A 20,150-nucleotide genomic window follows, 5' to 3' on the forward strand; every position below is an offset into this window, starting at 1 on the left:
TTTTTTGTCACTTAGAGGGTCTTGGTGGACAGATAAGTGATGAATGAATAAATCTCTTTAATAAGTGGATATAATATATACCAGTGCCACCATTGAAAATGGTAACCTGTTCCCCTTCCTGTGATACCTAAACTCAGATCTTAGGCAGAACATTCTTTGTATCGTCATGCCTTATAATTCTCCTCCCTTGCCAGCAGCAGTGGATGGATGTACAGTGGAAGAAGACAAGGAAACATGTCGTTCAGTAACATGAGACAGGAGGAAGTTTTAAAGAACAAGATGGAAGGAGGAGGAAAACACATATTTGATGTGTGGTGCAGTTCTCCCCTAATTTTGTTAAAGTATATGTCTGAAAAGTCACAATGTGGATGTGGATGGAAGCACTTGTGTTATTTATATGTGTGCAGTAATCAAAGAGTTGATGTTGGTTTTAGCTTCTGATTAAGTATACCCCTGATGCTAACTCCGAGTGAACCAAAAAGTGAAGCAGCCTTGAAAGGCTTTAGCAGAAGGATTTTACAGCAAAGAGGAATGGGGCATCAGTATTGCAGAGTTAAGATACATGGAAATCATTCATTACCAGTATTTGATAGCTAATGTATTATAGCACTAGCAAGGGGCCAAGGACCAAAAATGAAAGGAAATGATGGGAAAACCCCAGTTGCCAGAGTAAGGGAGGGCAGCAAGGCTAAACAACACTGGAAGTACAGAAGGAATACTGGGTATGGTTTAATAGGCTTCAGTTATTTCAGTATCAAACGAAGAAGACAGTTTATCATGCTGTAGTTTAATTCCCCCTCTCCTTTTGTGTCTTCTTCTGCTCTAGTCTTGGTTCCTCTGACGGGATCTACAAGCGAAGAAAAATAATAATGATGATGATAATAATAATTTTTCACTCAAGCCCTGCGAATCCGAATCTTCAGTCCTTAAACCATATCTTCATTGAGCTGCTCCTCTTCAAAGAAAAGTAAGAGACGTTGGGTAACACTACAGATGAGAAGCTTAAAAAAATCATGTTGGACCTCCCCGATCCAAAGCAGATTTTGCATTTGCATAGAAGAGCCTTGTCTTCTGCAAGGAGTCCCATCAATATCTACAGAAGTCATATAACCCTCTGTTCTAATAGCTCTGGAAAGGCCGTTCAAGCCATGGTTAAGGGGATTTCACTGTATTCATCATGGGAAAGGAATAGCATTCACATCAACTAATCTCAAGTCCAAAATTGCACCATGGCTTGCTACAGCTTATGTTTGCTGGGAAATGAAAATGGAGGCGGTTCCCTCAAGTCTCATCTGCCTAGCAGCCTGACTCCAAAAAGATTTCTGTGCATGTTGAGAGGAACTAGGAACACTTGCCCAGTGGGGGCTTGAGAGAGAGTTTTTCTTCTAGGCCACTCAGTTGCTTAAAAACACACACACACACACACATAAAAACACCCTCAGACAAAGTGGGATGATGGGTGCCAGCATTTCAAATTGCTGTAATTCCGTTCAGATGTCCTAAATATATTAGAAAACCAGTCCAGCACATTGCATTGGTTCAGAATGGGATATGGCTTTGATTAGGGCACTCTACCAGAACTCTAAAACTAGATTGGCCTTCACAGCACAGACGTCTCCCACCAAACATAAGTTCCCTTGTGCAGTAAATTCTCTCATCAGGTGACACGTTGTGTCCTGGTTAGTTCAAAAAAACAAAAGCAGAAGCGTTCCTGACTAACAGAGGCCCAAGGCGTGGGCTCTCCTTATAACATCTCTCCCCCTGTCAGCCGCACAGGAACACCCACATGCACACATCCTTGGCACCTAATCACTTGTCTCCTGACTTTGTTGTCCTCCTATTCCTATTTCATTTCTCTAATGAATGCATTACAGAAATGAAAGCCTAGCAGCACCTCAGGATTATGAAATCACTTCCAGCCTTTCTGTCCACAAACTGGGATTCTTCATCCCCATAGGAAAGGAGGTAGGCCATCTTAGATTCATGAAACCAAACTAGTTTGATTTGGAAGGCGTTGCTAGGTATTTCTCTTAAGAATGGGAGCTTTTCCCACCATTGCCACTGGCAAATGTTTAGGAAACTTACTGGAGGTTTATTTAAAATAAGTACAGTAAAAAATAAATGAATGACTATATTGGCATAAGAGCACTGAGGTTATACCGAAGTTGTACCCCAGGCAGACCACAGGGGCCAAGGCAACTGCCTCAGTCAGGCACGTTTCTGCACAGCTGCATTGTCTGGACAGAGTGGGCTGCATTCCTTTCCCCTAAAAGTTCGAGCCTTCTCCTTTTGAGGTTTTGGGTGTCTGTTGTTGTTATGGTTTGATGCTTTTCCTTATTCCTTTTCTCCACTTTGTTCTATTCCTACTTTAGTTGTAGCATTTCTTTTGGCTTCCTCTACATACAGATGACAACAGCAAAAAAAGAAAAAGAAAAAAAATTAAATGCAAGGGGGTTTGGGTAATAGTTGTTGCTGTAAAGGCAAATAAAAAGGAAAACCCCTAGAGCATAGTACACATGAACACTCTCAGCAAACATCAACGCAACAAAATAAATGGTATGGGCTTAAAGATAGTGGAGGCTTCCTGACTGATAGATGTGAGGGTTTGACATTGTCATCTGTACATGCCGTGCATGCACATACACACATAACATGCACCAGAGTCGGTCACACAGCTCCACGCACTTTCCTGTTTCCCTTTCTCAGACGACCAAAAAAAAAAAGTGTGGAAGAACAAGTATCTCTATCTTGCATCCGTGAGAAAGATCATCATTATTTCTTTTCCCAAAGGTCTGAAAGAGGTCCTTCGCTGTCTCCGTGCCCCACACTGAACTTTGGGGATAGGAGCTTTGCCAAATTCACCTCTGACCCTCCGTTCCATCTTCCCTAGTAAATGTTTCCACCATCATGTGAGGAGGGTTACTGGTTGTCACAGGGCAATGCCACATCATATACTTAGGATAGGTAAGAAGGTTCTATACCACAGTAGGGATGGGGATGGGAGTAGGGGTAGGATTGTCTGATTAGGAATGTGCCAGGAGGGTGCTGCAGGGAACGGGTTACTGTGCAATCTGTCCAGGGCAATTGCATTTGGGCTTGCAACACCTGAGTTGCCTCCCGAATGACCGCATGGAAAAAAAAAACGGTGGATGTCTAGAGACCACCTGAAGCCCCTCCCCTATCTGTCACACTGATCCCCAGCTTCTTCATGAGGCATCTGCAAGGACCTCTGGAGCAGACAAAATCCAGGAGGTGCAGGTGAGATTGGGTAGCTGAACCTCTGTCCAAGTGCAATGATTTTCCCATTCCAAATGGAGAAACAGGGTTAAGGAAGGTAATTCTAAGGGCTGCCTTTTCTCCAGCTAAAAGCTGTGGTCCTCCAGGCCACCCATCACTTCTCCAGATGTCAGAGGAACACCCTGGATCTTTCCCACACATGCACACATGCACGCATGTGCACGCACGCACACACACACACGTAGACACACACTCCTCTGTACCTTTGCATTTGATATTCTTATCAAAGGCCTGCTCTTATAGAGGAGTCACAAAGCCTGACCTTGCACAGCTGCAGGACAGCTGTTGCATGAAACAAGGAGGGGATCTTCTTCCTGAGGGATATGGTCAAGGAGTGAGTAGCCTACAGAAGACTGTAGTGTAGATGTCTGGGTGATATAATTGGCTGCTACAAAGAAGAGCCACCTGCCTGGTGCTTCATCTTTGGCATGATCCAGGTCAACCCCTGTCCATTAAAGATAGTGGAGGCCTGGATTTAATAGATTCTAAGACTGATGCTTTGCTGCTTCTGCCATACCAGAGGCCCTCCCCACCTAACATCTTTTGTGAAATACAACTGAGAAGTAAAATATAACTTTCCAGAGAGAGAGAGAGAGAGAGCACTTTAAGGCTACAAAAAGAAAATACTTTTTAGTGTAACTGTTGGACAGAGCCATCACTTCTCATGATGTACACACTCATTTCATATCATGATTCAGGTCTATGAAATGATACAAAACTATTTGCTGGGATGAAAAATGGAATGAGTGTCCACATCGCAAGCAGTGAACCTTCTTTTACATCTCAAAGGAAAAGGGGGAGAAGAAAACCCTTTTGTCTCATTTCTAGCCAAGCCTTTATAAAGATTCAGAGTTTTCAGGTTCAATTTTGGGACAAGAGCAGAGATCAAAAGCAACATTTTGGATTGGAACACAACCCCCTTCCGTGTTGTGAAAGATTTGAAAGGTGTCCACTTCTAAACCCAAGGTTACCATCTGTTTCCTTAAGAACACCAAGTCATGAAGAAGTTCTACAGGTGTAGAAATGGAAATGATTCCTGCCCTTGTGCTCTTAAGAAAACAGACATCTCCCATCTTCTTGTTCACATATTTCTTTGCTTCCCCCACTTTTTTTTGCAAAGTATAAGGCTCCCTTGCTTTGCCTAGCTGCATCGGATAGGGAATTAGTGTCATTTAAATCTTGAGATTCTTGGATGTGCTGAAGCTGAACATGACTCCAGCACCAGACAAGAAAACACCCACTACAGCATTTCAAGTACTATTAAGATTTTTATTTTATTTTCTCATGAAAGTTTCTGGAGCATGGCCAAACTGAGGAAGACTGCTACCATCCAACTCCCCAAAGCCTTAAAAAGGGTAGCCAAGTTAATTAAATCTGTCAGTCTGATCAATATCTGACTGAAATGCTACGTGTCCACATGAAAAAACATCTAGAATACAGGGAATATTTCCAGAATATGAAACACTGTAGGTCACCGTATTGAAACTGCCACAGCATCATTTTAGTTATTAGATTAGTCCAGTAATTTTTTCCACTGTTACAGAATTCAATTCAGATCATCCAGTCTGGTTGCTTTCTGACTTAAATGATTAGCAGTAGCCAGAATGGGTTCCCTGTTGGAGATGTGTGGGGAGTTTGTAGGAGTGCCCAGAAATGGGGAAAGTAACTTTTTTCAGACTACAACTTCCACAGCATCCGAGCTGCCAGACTAACTAGGGGAGTTGCAGTCTAAAAAAGTAATTTTTCAAGTTTCTGGTTCAGATGAAAGTGACCACAAATGAACAGCTCCTAGAAATTGCACGAGATGGGAGAGTACAGGTTTACTCTTACTAAACAAGCTCTGAATCCTAGCAGTTGACACACACAAATTTAACTCTTGGCATCTGCTAAGGTGTGACCGTTGGGTGGAAGCAGCACATGGATGGATGGAATGGCAGTGCCATCCAGCTGTATGCTACCTTGTTTGAGTCCTAAAGAAAATGAACATAAACACAGAGGAAGAACCTGGAATGGGATGACATGGAGGACTTTAAATTTTGGTGGCTGGATAGTATGGGCAGCAGAAAGAAAGATACACACAAATGTGTATTTAAAAGGGGGAGGGGATTTTTTAAAAACAAAATATATATTAGGGGGTTTAAAAGAACCAATTTTGTTTGCATTGAGCCAAGTGCAATGGAGTGCATAGTTTTAATATCTTTGTATGTTAAAGATTGTTAAGAAGAAGAGAGAAAAATCTATTTTTGTTGCAAAGTCCTCTGTTCCCAGGGACTCTAAATAAGTAGGGACAAAAGAAAAACCCAACCTTTGTAAGTATGGGGAAAAACTTTTTCTGTTTATTTTTTCATTTTGTTTATTTTTCCTTTTTCTTGTTTGTTTTTTAAATCCTTTTTTTAAAAGATTGATAATGATCGGGTTTGGTTTTTTTGTTTTTTCCTTTTCCTCATTAGTTGTGTCGTTTTATGGGAGGGCTGAAGGCAAAAAAATTTCACACACAAAAATAAAATGGTTAAAAAAACACTGTATCGGGTTAAAAACATTGAAGAAAACTGCAACATTAAAGATCTCAATCAGAGAAATTGAGAACAAGAAAAATGTTAAAATCATAAAAGAAAAGAATTAAAAATACAGAACCTGGTGCTTCTTATAATATAAAGTACATTAAAATCTCTATTATACATAGTTTATGAACCAATTAATTGTTATCATAAAGCACATTTTAGGAAACACGCATTATCCCTTCTTTATGTTTAGCTGAAAGGGGCAGCGGGCTTTGCAGTCAAACGCACCAGCAGCATCTGGCAGCTTCTCATGGATCTTACCAGGTTGCCGAGCGAGATGGGTGATGGGAGAGGTTGCCAAGGCAAAGGGAAGAGGTTCCTGTTGGAGCAGAGACAGCTCTGAACAGGCGGCCATGTTTCTCTAGCTTCTTTCCCCTCCTTGTCACCCTCCACTGCTGCCACTGCATCACCTCCTCTGTTGTGTTCTTCTGCCTTGTCTTTTCCCAAAGAGAGCTAAACAAAACAGTAGACTTTTGAGTTTGGCCTTCATTCCTGCTTCCTTTCTTTGTAAGCCAGGCAGTTTGTCCGTGCATGCACTCTCTCGCTCTTGCTGTCTCCCTTTCAGGGCTTCTCTTTGGAATTAGGAGCCAACTTACTACGATCTCACCAGCATCTCCTCTGTTGCACCCCTTCCTCTCCACCCCACCCCCTTGAGTTGGTCACAACCTCCGCTTGCCCTTTCTCACAGTCTTTCCAGTATGGCTGGGAGAGTCCTTTCCCTCACCTTTCTTCTGCCCTAGTTGGACTGCAGCACAGTACAGCACAAAGCAGAACTCCAGATCCAAATCCTCCCTCACAACCTCACAAGCATAGAAAGTTGACTGGAGAAATTTCTCATCCTGGAAGAACCAAGATGTATGATTTTTGCCTTACTCACACCATGCTTCACTGGCCAGCTGACATAGTGCCTTTGTAAACCCATCTTCTGCTGGAACAGATGGACCACGTGCTCTGCCAGGGGGTGGGTGCTGGAGGTTCCACCCTTCCCCTTGTAATCCATGTGCTCAATAACAGGGGAAAGCAATAAAAAGCCTAAGCTTGACCAGCAAGAGGGAGATACTATGGACAAAAGCAGTGGTGCCTAGTCCCCTTTGACCTAGCTTCTGCTGGCCCACTCAAAACTGGCAGCATCAAAGGGAGGGTGAAAGCAATATGGATGGCCCCCAGCACAGTATGTCTGCACCTGAGCGTCTTCGCCACTTTGCATGGAGACCAGAGCCACCTGTTGGCATAAAGGGGGCACGCCTTTCACCTCCTCTCCCAGATGGTGCTTAGTTGGGTGTCTAACATGATCAAAACAGACAAAGGGCCAGTGGCTCCCTGGAGGATATGTTAGTGTTGCTTGAGTGTCCCAAAATGACTTCATTTTGGGGTGGAATCCTCTAGTAGAGCTCCATCTAGCAGAGCTCCCAAGACCTTCCTTTCCCTCTGATGCATGGGGGGAGGGGGACATGTCCCTCTGCTTTACCTTCAGCTCTTTTGCCACCAACAACCCCCTGGGCCCTGGAAAGGATACTCAAGCCCTTTTTATATATGGAGCTCTCTTCCCTCCTTTCCTCCTTCACTTTTGTAGTTGAGCACCCTGTCCTTTCTTACTAGAGATCTTCAGTAGCTCTCTCTCTCTCTCTCTCTCTCTTTCTTTTTCTTACAGCCACTTTCAACATGTGCTCCCCCAGTAATCCCCAACCCGCTTCTCTCGCTCGGCAGCAAAACGTTGAGATCCACGAAACTGCAGCTTCCCTGACTGCATCCTACCCTTGCCCCTTTGAACAAGTTTCTTCCTTGGTTAAGAAACGCAGTATATATATGAGTACAGTACAGTATATATATATAGTACTAATGGAATTTGGTGTGCTTTTTCTCCTCATTCCCTCTACTCCTTGCCTCTCCCATCCCTTTGTGTCTTTGAGTCTGTTCTTCCAATTCCCCCCCTCCCTCTCACCCCTCTGCACTTGAAAATAAAGAGTAGTTCTTTGTCTGTTTTTGTTCTTTCTGAAGTTTCTTCCGTGTCTAGCAGAATGCAGGTAGCCATATGTTATAACTGTCAATATTGCTTCACGACAAAAAAAAAATAGGGGGAAAAAAGAAAAAAAAAAGAAAAATCCAAACTGTTTATCATTTTTGCCTGAGCTTTCTTCGGCTTTCTCCATTGGAATGGCTTATTGTGTTATGTGAATTTAAAAAGAAAAAAGAAAAAAAAAGAGAGAAAAAAGTTTTTAAAAGTTTTTAAAAACCACAAAAAAAAACATATATTAAAAAAATAAAAAAAAATCATTGGCTTCCCTCTTCCCCTGTCCCCACCAATTCCTTCCTCAGAGCAGAGATGGGAAGCCCAGTGGAGGGGAGTGCCGAGGGCTCTAAAATAATATATGTGTGTCTGTATTGGTGGGTAAACTGGGGGAGGCAGTGTCCCATCTTCCCCATTTCCATGCTTTCTGGAGGAGCTGCTCAGAAACATCAAGAATAGACCCATTCCCTCCAAACACACATCCCATCATCTCTTTGTTCAAATTGTAAAGTGCCTAAAAGGTTGAAAAAAATTAGCGGCATACATGATACTTGAGTTCCTCCTTTTTTTTCATCTGAGTTTGGGCATCTTCATGTGATGCCTGCCGGCACAGCATCTACTCACCAAGGGAGGCCTGCTGCTCCTCTGATTCCAGCTATGATCCAGCAGCGAGAGCAACTGCAACTAGAGCCACCACAGCATAGGTTCCAGCAAGCCCTCCTTTCAGGTTCTTCTCTGTGCGCCAGGCTTACTTCCAGCAGAAGAGAAAAAAAATGCCTGTGGGAAGACAGCAGAAAGGGTGCCAGGGGCAAGGGCCTTGCTGAGCACTCTTCAACCATGCAGCTCCTCTGCCTTCAAACTGAGGAGCTTATCCCACCTGTTTTATCATGATTTAGGCAGACCCACACTCAAAATAGGAGCTTGCCCCCATGGCATCTAGTTTGAGCCAGAACATCACAGCAGACCTTCAGTTTTGCCTTGGGAGCCCAGTAGTGAAGTGCAGAGGCCCTGTTTCCAGAAGAAATCTACACATTTTTTTCACCAGAGGTAGATGTGATCAGGAGGAGGCGATGAGATAAGAGCAACATAGCAGTGGTCTCTCTGATAGGAAGACCTAAATGTGCCAACAGAGCTCTTCCTAAAAGACCACAAAAGAGGCCAAATGTTTACCAGGAAATGGTGCTCCTGGATCCTCTGGAGGCCTAGATATTACTTTGGAACATCTCAGGCAGCCTGATGAACTTGGGCGCCCTGCTTCTCCTCCCAAATCAAGCCCAGCAGCATGGGGAATGTTTGATAAGGTCTTCCATTACTGTTGCTTCCTCTTGCAGAGGCCGGTCCTCCCCACTGGTTCCATTTTGTTGTCTCTGGCTTTGATCCTGGGGTGGCCTTTTGTGGGATGTGGCTCAGAGTTTCCCTCCCTTGGGTCTCTTTGTTTTTAGAAATAAGGCTTAGCCCCATGCACTGAGGCACCCCATTTTGACTGGGGCTCATTGTGGATGTTAGGCTAACACTTGCCTTTTCCTCCGCGCAGAGAGAGGCTGTTTTTGGCAGAGGTGTGGTTTTATCAGAAGAATGCCAGTCCAAGGCACGCCACACGTGGCTTCGTTTAGCTCAGGCCCAAACGAAGGTGTCCAATTCCATTTTCACCCATACCAGCCCGGTGCTCCACAGCAGCAGCCTCCCAGCTCCTCTCTTCCCCCCCCTCCCTTTCAGTGCCGTCCTGCTCCTTGTGAAGCTGTTCATTGCTACTAGTTTGGTTTTGAAAGAAAAAAAAAAAGAATTCATAACCCTGCAGCCGAATTAAGGGAAGTGCCTTAAACTGATGCCTTTGCTGCCACCAGCAAACAAACTGAGACAGGAAGAGAAATCAATCAAACTGTATGCATCCAGCTTCAGTAATGTGAACAAAAGATGTTTACAGAGATTGCAATCAAACCGCCTCTGGGTGGGGCTCGTGGGAGCCCCTCCCTCTGTTGCTAACCATCCCCACCTGCTCTCCCCCCCCTCCCTCTGTGCAGCTTTCACACACCAGAGGGTAGCTGAGGCCTACCACAGGGCTTCCTCTACTTAACCAGCCTCCATTTCATGTCGCTTGCCTGATCACCCCCAAAGAAGGGAACCAGCTGCCATGATGTGATGGGCCAGCTCCTCCAGTCCCCTTCCTGTCCCAGTCAGCCCTCGGCACTACCCCTCCCTCCCCAAGTGCCACTCTCCGAGCGGGGTGTAATACGCATGTGTTAATTACAATTTTTTTCCATAATAAAAGTTTATAGATGCAGCACCTTCTTTAACTGATTGAATTAAAGAATGTTATTGACTGTAACTGTCTCTGTTTGGCTTCCTTGAGAGATAAGTGGCCACTTGAGTTTCCTTCCTACTGCCCTGAGTGTATATGATGTACGAGGCGGTGGCTTTGGATCTGTCCAGTCGCTCACTCCCTGCAATATCAAGGCATGTGTGCTGTTGTCTTCTTGAAAGGCTGCACATATAGGCGGAGTGTGCGAGCTGTGATGATTCCGGTGGATGTTGATAGGTGCCGTATCCTCTCCTGCACCCAGAAATGCCGGTTTCAGAGAAGTCACTGGGGAAAGCAAGCCTCTTTGCCTGCCAACTAGAGATGGGCACAAAGCCCTTCATGATGAGTCATCTTAAGTCATCGTCACGGTATACCTGCTGTGTATGATGACCTGTTAAGAGTCTGTGTTGTGTGTAGATGTGTACCTATTTCTTGGAGCAAAAATGTAATGTATTGAGTGGTTAAAAATTGTCTTTTTTTATACTTCTCCAGCTATCCCCTGTTGAGATTTTAGATTCCTCTAGAGTTCTGCAAGGGTAAGAGCAAAGTACAGAGAAAGCAGCAGGTGGGATAAAGGTTAAGCACTTCTCCCTTTCTCACTCCACTATAAAGCTCCCTCCTTTAATATTGTTTTGTAGTGACAAAGTGTCCATCTGGGTTTTAGGTCCATACCTTTGTAAATAATTTGCTGTTAAATGCTTAGGCTTCCCAGTACAAACATAAGCTCCCGGTGCAAATGCAAAACCTACTTTGGCTGCTGCAAACATTTGATATTTCTTCTGTATTCTCTCCCACATAAATGGTAGAAAAGGCAAGAGAGATGTGCACATCATAGGGTCACATATGAAAATAGTCTAACTTGTCTTCATATCTAAAGCCATAGAACTAAGAGCTGGGAAGGAAGAACTGAGGTATTGACTACCATCTCAGCTTATATGTAGCTTCTTCAATGGTGAGCCTTGGTACTGGCATCTACTAGAAGCTGGCAAACTGATAGAAGTATTCTGCAAACAGACCAGCAGTAGAACCAATACTATCAGTTGTTTCGTTTCCACTGTTCTTGTTCCTAGTTAAGCTGATTTTGGGGGCCCTCTGACCAAAATGAATAGTACATGTGTGCATTCAAGGACCTAAATTCAGTAGCTATTCCCAACTGGAATACACCCACTGAATCAACTGCTGAGTGATAAGTCAGCCTACTCCAATTTACATAAATCCCATGGATTCAGTGAGGGCACAGCTATACTATCAGCAGGGAACAAACTAGTGTGGGCCACTTGGGAACAGTTGGTCTTGAATACATTGTTTTAATCAAGCCTGACTGCTCACATGGAAATGGCTCCTGCTGATAACATAAAGTGGCTTAATACGCAAGCGGTTTCAGGATACTGAAAATTAATCATTTCCCCTGTTAAGCAGAAGGCATGGGGAATTAAAAAACTTTTTTTTACCATATGTAGACTATCACTGATGCACTGCATCAGGTTTTTTGTTTTGTTTTGTTTCGCTTTTAATTCTTTGCCTTTTCTTAAAGGGCTGGTCGAAAAAGTGCCTGCAGCTGAAGCCACCACTGTGGATTTGACTGTGAGTGGTTTCTCAACCAGTGCTTTAAAGTGAGACAAAGGAAAGATTTTTAATTTTTTATAACTGATGAAGCGCATCAGCAATAGTCAACATGCAGTCAAAAAAAATCCACATCCTCTGACCTCTCTAAACAAAGGAATTGATTGATTTGATTTGATTTGTGCACCACACATTAGTGTGAAGCTCTATTCTGTTTATAGTAAAATAATAAAGCACAACAGCTATGAAATTACAATAAAACCAATCAACAGGTAAAATCTTGCTTACAAATCCACAGTATTGGCAAATTGAAAGAGGAAGCCTTAATTTGGATCAGTTCCAGCAATCACTGATCCAAACCAGAGTGAGCCTCTCCTGCCCTGGAAAAGTACAAGCTTCTTGTCAAAGTCCAGAAAAGGGTGGGTAAGAATGCTCTGGGGGCAGGCTAGGACCCTCCTGTTTGACTCCCTGGCCTCTGGTGTGCCTCAAGATTCTGTTGCATCCCCAGTGCAGTTTAGCATCTACGTACATGACACTGTGGGGTAAGGTATCCTGGGGTTTGGGGGTTCTGTGTCATCAGTAGCTAACTCTCTCTTTCAGACCTTGCCATTTAATTCTAAGGAAATGGTCTTATCTCTAAAACCAGTGCCTTATACCTGTAATGGACTAGATGAGGACAGACAATGTCAAGCTTAATCCTAGCAAGACGGAGGTGCTCCTGATCAGTCATAAGGCATATCAGGGAGTCATGAACCCCTCCCACTTTAGATGTGGTTACACTCCCCCTGAAAACTCAGGTTTGCATTTTGGGTGTAGTCCTCGATTCATCCCTGAGCTTGGGTGCCCAGGTTGCAGCACTGGCTGTGAGTGCATTGCACAGTTAAAACTGGTGCACCAGCTCTGCCCATTCCTCAAATTGGTTTCAGTGACACCTGCCTTGGTTACATCCCATTCAGACTACTGTATCACGTTCTATGTAGGGCTGCCCTAGAAGATGGTTCATAAACATCAGCCGATTCAGAATGCTACAGTCAGTCTACTGACTGGAGCTGGTTACAGGGATCACTTCTTTTTTCTTGCAGACTCCTCTTTGACACCCATATAGCATATACATACAACATAGTCTTCGGCATGTGTGGAATAGATATACCCATTGAATTTGGCCAATGTAAATAATTTTATCTCAGGTTTTTCCCTCCAAACAAATCTGCCAAACTTTGCTCATCATTTGATATGGGAGAAAATGAAGTGTCAGATTTCCCCATCCTTGAACCTATTCGAACAGGAAAAGCATCCATGAGTATCAGAGCCCACACTTTACCAATGCAGTTCCCTCTTTTAAAAGCCTCTTGCATGGCACAAAGGTGTGAATTGTTGAATTAAAAAAGGTCTATGCATATACACTGGTCTTAGTATGGATTGAGGTTATGCACACTTAGTAAACAAAAGGAATACACAATTGAATGCTACATAGAAAGTAGAGCATATAGCTTTACTGTATTCTGATTTACTGGCAGCTGTAGCTCTGATGGGAGCTGTTTCTCATCAGAACAGACCACAAGATACATGGACCAGTGGGCAGATTTCCTTAATATGCATAGCCTACCCCCCCCCAAAAAAAGGGGGATGCTTTGAAAAGTACTCTATGCTCTTCTTCCCAAAACAGGTTGGTATGTGAACTGTGCCTCACACACTAGGTCATTGGGAGCCAATAAATACAAGCAGAAGACGACATTCAATTGTTAACTGGATGGCTTTTGGACAATGACTGCTTCAGTCTAAACTGCCCATCAAGGTGGCTGTGTGAATAGAATGGGTGTAAAAGGAAACTTGTATGCTGCTGCCTTGAACTCCTTGGAGAAAAGGTGGGAAATGTAATAAAACTCTAGGTTGCTAAAATGGATTAAAAACAGAGTCACTGACAGGCATCACACAGGTGTGACTAGGGAGCTGGTTACATATTTGTTTCTGTACTGTTTTTCTCAATGATCATCTTCTGGTAGAAAAAAAGCATGTTTTGAAACAAGGGAATATGGCACAAGATTAATTCCCTGTTGTGTCCATAGTTGAGACACAAAGAATGATGGTCAAGTGACATATAGCAAGTGAGAGTTCATCCTGGAAGCGGAGCTCTTGGCAATAAGTGGCTGATGAGGTATACTCATGTTTACACTGCTGAAATGGAGGTGGAGCACTAGAGCTAGTTCAAACTTTAAGGATCTGGCTCAATAAATGTTTCTGCCTGAAGTGGAACAGCAAATGGCACCCTTTCATCATGATCAGTACAGTAGAGGGAGGAATGGTTAATCTGTTCCATGTCCCCCCCCCCATCCTTTCACTCCAAATCTACACACACACACACACACATGCACACACACACACACACACCACAGGGGAAATAATGGCAGGCAGATAAGAGGACAAGCATGCCTTCCATTCATCCCTTTCGTTTTACCCTCAGGCCTCTATTTTTATCTTTATTTTTAAAGGGCAGTGAGGGCATACGTCAGGGCATAGTTTGGACCTGTGAAATACCATCTGGGGCTGGGACAAGACCATCTGCTGCCAAACACAAAGCATACAATTCCATACAAAAGCCCTCTAGTCCATTTACAGAAGCTGATGGGACTGACATTTAGATCCTTTTTTTTTTTAACACTGGAGGTAGGATGGCATCTTCCATAAAACCAGGGATTGCAAGAACAGGCATTCCTCTCAGAGAGGGAAATGCCTCAGGCCCTGGGAAGGAGGTGTTCAGGAGAAATGGCCAGAGGGAATGCCACCGGTGCCATCTGCTCTCTGTGAGAGCTGCTTCATTCTGACTAATGGCAGGGGAGACTGGGAGGCCTCTCTGCCAAACCCCCTGCTGAAGCACATGGGAGAAAACTAAGCTTAGGAGCTCTTTGCTTCTGGGGCCTAGGCATGGCCAACCTTGCTGGTCCTTCTGATCAAAATGATGGAATCTCTGGCCAATCAGGGAGAAAGGCAAAAACAAAACTTCAACCCCAGCTCTTTGCAAAAAACTCCAACTCCAGCTCTTTCTTCACCTCCTCTAGGGTCACTTGCCTCCTTAGTTGCTGAAACTGTAGTGCCACAGATGAGTCACTTATCTGCTGCATGGTTGAAAAATCCAGCTGCTTAAAATTGTTTGTCCCCCATTTGCTAGGTTGGTGTGACATGGCCTTTAAAGCCATTCCCTTAGGTATTCTAGGAGGTACAACATGAATTGATCCTTTTGACATTTTTAAAGGTGCAACTACACAGTGAAGAAATGCAAATGAGACTGCCCCAAAACCCATAGTATTTCCCACAATTTTTCCCCCTGTAGTAAGTTTGGTAGCCAAATACGACTGAACCATGCTAATGAAACAATCTTTTTTGATGTTGGTTTCAAAACCCTGTTTTACTAATATTTGTGGGATAGTCTTTAACATTTAAAAGGGACGTGGTGGCGCTGCGGGTTAAACCACAGAAGCCTCTGTGCTGCAAGGTCAGAAGATCAGCAGTCGTAAGATCGAATCCACGAGACGGAGTGAGCTCCCGTCGCTTGTCCCAGCTCCTGCCAACCTAGCAGTTCGAAAGCATGTAAAAATGTGAGTAAATAGGTACCACCACGCTGGGAAGGTAACGGCGTTCCATGTCCAGTCGTGCTGGCCACGTGACCACGGAAACTGTCTTCAGACAAATGCTGGCTCTACAGCTTGGAGACGGGGATGAGCACCACACCCTAGAGTTGGACACAACTGGACTAAATGTCAAGGGGAACCTTTACCTTTACTTTAACATTTATTTAGCATTTGCTTGGTGCATGTGCTTATAGTCTCTCTCACACACACATACACACATTGAGCTTGCATCTGCCAGCTTCAAATAGTAACTTCCCCTCCCCTCTTCAAACATTTCTATCATTTAGAATGTTGTTCATAATTTAGGGCACAGTTAGATCAGCAAGCTCCCCCATGCAAGCTCCACTGGAATCCCTCTGTCACCCCTCTCCAGTGCAGCAGAAGCGTGCCTCATGGACTAGGCCCATCGTGCTTTAAACAAAGAAGTTTATTCCCTCTACATTCTCTTTAAAAACAAATACAATTACATTTTCATTCAATCAGTCCAGAGACTGGAAAAGGTACTTTTTTTTTTGGACCACAACTACCAGAACCCCTCATGCTGACTGTGGGGATTTTAGGAGTTCTAATCAAAAAGCAACCCACTTTTGAGGCCTGGCTATTACTGCTTTCTCCTCACAAGTGAGCTTTGTGTCCTATGCTTTTTGCTTGGCAAACAAGTTCAACAAGGTAAGCCTTTCTAGGCATGCAAGCAGAGTGAAGGCATCTTTCCAGTGAGCCTAAAAAATCATTAACATCAAAGTGCTGAAGGAAACCTGAAACATTCAGAGGCCATAATGGTTGAATTCTTTAATTGGGCAGAACAGGGGCATTTAACAAGGAACAGTGGGGCAAGATAAATGGGGTGGGAGAAAAAAAAAACACAGTATCACATGGCTAAAGAACCATGAAGACAAATGGAGAAAAGGAGAAGCAGAACAGTCATTGCTCAAAGTCTCCAACTGAAAAGACAGAAGAAATGTTTAGCCACACCAATATCAACAGAATTGGAAATAGCTAAGTGGGCAAAATGTTACAGTGGAGATTGTACACCTCTGTGTATTTGGAATAATTTCTAGCATAAATCTGGGATTGCTGAGAGTCTCTTGACTGAAGGCTGCTGCCAAGAGAAGCTCACACTCATAAAAAGCAGCCCATCTCTGTGGTGCCAAGGAGCTAAGAGAACTTTTTCTGGAAATACTCAGCATGTATTAATCTATCTCATATGTATGGTTCTTTTCTTCTAGGCACTGTAAGCCCTAAACTAACATGCTCAGAAGGCAGCAATTTAGTACCCTGAATGTTATTCTTTTCTATCTGTTATTCTTTTCTGTCACATCACACACGCGCACATACAGGGACACACCCACACTTGCAACTGTACCTTTTTAATCTCCTAGAAACAAACTCCACTTCTGTTTAAAAAAAAGGTTCAGAAGCAAACGTACAAACTGAACAAAATTTTGCAATGATAGCATATATGCATTAGAAGTATTTGTTTGCATTAGTTCATTCATGGAACTGATTTCAACCTTAGAGTGTCATTTTTTCATGGCATAGAGCATGAAAACACAATGTACAAATATTTCCTGGCCTTAATTGGAATGGATTTGCAAGTCTTGGCCCACAGGTCCCCAATAGCTACTGTGGGGGGTTCTCTGGAAAATCTAAATGGGAGACAAAGGCCTAAACATTACAGTTAATTAGTCATTATTTAAGTGTCTGACTGGCACAGTAGCACCTTATTATATCTCCAATACTTGGCAAATTACTTAGCATTCTTTTGTGATATTGTTCTGGATATAAACATAGATTTTGTTTGCAAGTATGACTGGTCAGTCATGAAGGTCAGCTCCAGTGATGTCTCTGAAATGGGGTTCAACTTCTAATGATAATCTATCATTTAGTTTGGCCCTCATTCTGGAGAGTGATGCCTGTGAGGAAAGGCAATTATCCTCGTTTCATGTTGATCGAGTGATTCACGAGGTGTTTGAGGGACTAGTGGTTGTTGCCCTTCTTGTCCTTTGTCTGTCCTACTCTTTCCCCAAAAGCCCTTCCTCACGTTCTTTGCCTGATAACAGGCAACACAGGCTGGCCACACTCCCGGATCTCTTGCTGACACATCTGGGTTTGGCAGGAGGCCCAGGGGCATGTTGAGCAGAGCTGGATATTGACTCAGCACAAACCGACCTCCAGTTTCCAGGAAGGGGAAGGGTTCCTGAGGCTTCCAAGTTCCCAGCTACCAACCCCCACTGCTAAGGTACATGGCCACTGAGAGTGACACTGCAGTTGCTGAATCATTGGCCATCTATTCCAAAGCATCCTCCACTACCTCTTATACTCCAGATGGGATTGCAGCCTACCTGGAACTCTAAACATATCCACACGGCAAAAGCAAGTAGCCCTAAAAACCTTATTCTCCCTGTTAAGATGATAAACCTGAATTGTATAATTTCAGACAGTGGTTGGAGGGTCATGGGAAAAAATATAAGGGGACAGGAGTTTTATACACAGAAGTTTAACATGGGAGAAGAGTTCTCATCTTGCCTACTCCTGAGTTGCCAGTTTCTCTGAGTAGGATTCCACTTGCTAGCATGTCAGCATGCACATGTAACCTGTTCCCTAATGTGAATCTTCACCTTGAATCCAAAGGAGGGATCAGTAGATAAAGTAGATATTACACAGCAAATACATATTGAGGCCAAATTATTCTTTTATAGACAACCCATCATTGGAAAAGGAAATTCCTCACCTACCAAAAACATCTGCTTGTCACAGTAGGAGCCTTTCTCACCTCTCATGCTTTGTTTTGTGACTGTTCTTCGGTTCTCAGCAATGAGCTTGCTTGAAAGTCCTGAGGGTGTGATCAGATGGCTTCAAGGGCCTGATCAGCTTTGAAATGGTAATGGGACCGGTCTCCCTTCAAGCGACCCTTCCACCTGCTGAAGAATTGCTCCAGCCCAGCCCCCAAAAGTAGAAGCCATACAGCTGGACCAAAAAGGTCCAGCTTGGGCACAGTTCAAGGTTGTGTTGGAGCATGTTTCTGTGTGTGTCATGTGATCACCAGGACACAGATCACACTGGACTTCTCCCTAAGCAGCCCAGATTGTGATCTACTACTCTATGGGATCATGCCCTAAGTTCTCAGATACAATGTTCTGTCAGAATCATGTCTCTGGAACTCTAATGTGATTGCAGCTGTGAAAATGAGTTATCTATAACATATCGTTTGCTGCATTGTCTGCGAACTTGAGGAAAGGATTGGCACTGGGTGGAATCCTTAACTCTTTCCTTTCTGGCCATTAAAGAAAAGTCTTAAAATTACTCTCCAGCTGCTTTTCCTTCAGTTTGCTGAAATGTGTGTTTTTCCACTGGCAATGGAGATTTTAGAGAACACAGCCAGAGCCCCATGACAAAGAATGCTGCTGAAGGAAAGGCTGAGCCTATGAGGAAAGGGCCTTCCTGCGCAGCAGGGCCAAGGCTAAGGAAACAGCTTTACTTTAGCTCGCCTGCTTTCTTCTCTTGTTCCTTTGTAGAGGTTCAAATATCTGCCTAGGCCTACCTAAAACTGATACTGTACTTGAACTTGGGGAGATTGAGACTGAGAGTCAAATTCACTAAGCAAAAAAATGATGTATCCAGGAGCCTCAGGAGTGCTCTGTAAAAACAAGGTGATCTCCACATCACAAGGTCTCCTCAAGGGAGATGGGCCAAGAGGATGGGTGTCTTTCCAGCCAGCCCTCGCCTTGGAACTGCGCTTGCTTGTATCCCTGCTATCCCCTCTCTGTGGCCATTCCAGAAACAAGCTGAGTTGGGAACAGGAAGAGCAGTGTCCCCTTCCTACTCTCTCCCTCATGTCCCCTGTGTTTTGTGGCACCAAATTGGCATGAAGGGTCTGTGTTTCTCTCTCCATCCCTTTGTGGGCCCGCAAAAACACATGGAGCCCCAAAGCCACGCACTTGGCCTCGTAAAATCACAGCAGCCCTAATATCATAGCCTATCCAATGGCTTTTGGTCTCGCCACAAGCATCCTCAGAAAGGACATTCCTTCATCCATCAATGTTGGCTTGATCTACTAGGATGGTGGTCTGCATGGGGGAGGGGCAGATGGGGAGGTGATGGTCACACAGCTAGATAAGCCCTCTTCCATCATCGTGGCTCATGTGCCCCCAGTACAGCCACGGGCTCTACTGTCACCTGTTCCAGTTTTATGGGGGCTGATGGAGAGGGAGTCCTTGGGGTCCCATTGCAGGGGGGCTCTGTATCAAGAGCCTCTCCTCCGGCCAACTTGGCCTGGTCACTCAGCAGCTTGACAAGGAAGTTGATATATTTCATGGCTAGACGAAGGATCTCATTTTTGCTCAACTTTTTGTCAGGCGGGTGGGTAGGGATGAGTTTCCGGAGCTCCGCAAAGGCACCATTCACATTCTGTTGACGCCACCGCTCCCGGCTGTTGGTGAAGACCCGACGTGCCACCTTCTGAGGCTGAAGACCTGGGCAGATAAGTGGGAAAAGAGAGGTGGGTAAAGCATATTTGCAAATGCATAAACTGAGATGTGGATGGGAGAGACATGGGTTTCCACGTTAGCAGCCAGACCCATCAGCAACAATTTCAAAATGGTGTCTCTGTGTGTGTACATGACAGAGAGAGATTGGGAGAGAGAGAGAGAGAGAGAGAGAGAGAGAGAGAGTCACCATCACTCAGTGGTGATATAAAGGCCAATGTGTGAATTCCAGCAGAAGCTCTTGAACACACAAGGTAACAACAACAACAACAACAACAACAACAACAACAACAACAACAACAACAACAACAA

At 44.1% G+C, this 20,150-nt stretch overlaps 2 protein-coding genes across 20 annotated transcripts in view; one reads left to right on the forward strand and one right to left on the reverse strand.

Moving 5' to 3' along the window:
* NFIX (nuclear factor I X) overlaps positions 1-10,192 on the forward strand; it is a 291,019-nt gene extending 280,827 nt beyond the window's left edge. For all 19 annotated transcript variants that reach the window (XM_020791600.3, XM_020791602.3, XM_020791601.3 and 16 more), the window contains one exon: positions 827-10,192. In XM_020791600.3, coding sequence (XP_020647259.1) covers positions 827-841 — 15 coding nt within the window. In that variant the 3' untranslated portion in view covers positions 842-10,192. The remainder of the gene's footprint in view (positions 1-826) is intronic.
* The window catches only part of LYL1 (LYL1 basic helix-loop-helix family member), a 50,414-nt gene continuing 32,559 nt past the window's right edge, over positions 2,296-20,150 (reverse strand). Inside the window, exon 4 of the mRNA XM_020791584.3 lies at positions 2,296-19,826. Within this exon, the coding sequence (XP_020647243.3) occupies positions 19,483-19,826 (344 nt within the window). The 3' untranslated portion in view covers positions 2,296-19,482. The remainder of the gene's footprint in view (positions 19,827-20,150) is intronic.

The sequence above is a fragment of the Pogona vitticeps genome, chromosome 2, assembly GCF_051106095.1.
Source record: "Pogona vitticeps strain Pit_001003342236 chromosome 2, PviZW2.1, whole genome shotgun sequence".
NCBI classification, from domain to species: Eukaryota; Metazoa; Chordata; class Lepidosauria; order Squamata; family Agamidae; genus Pogona; species Pogona vitticeps.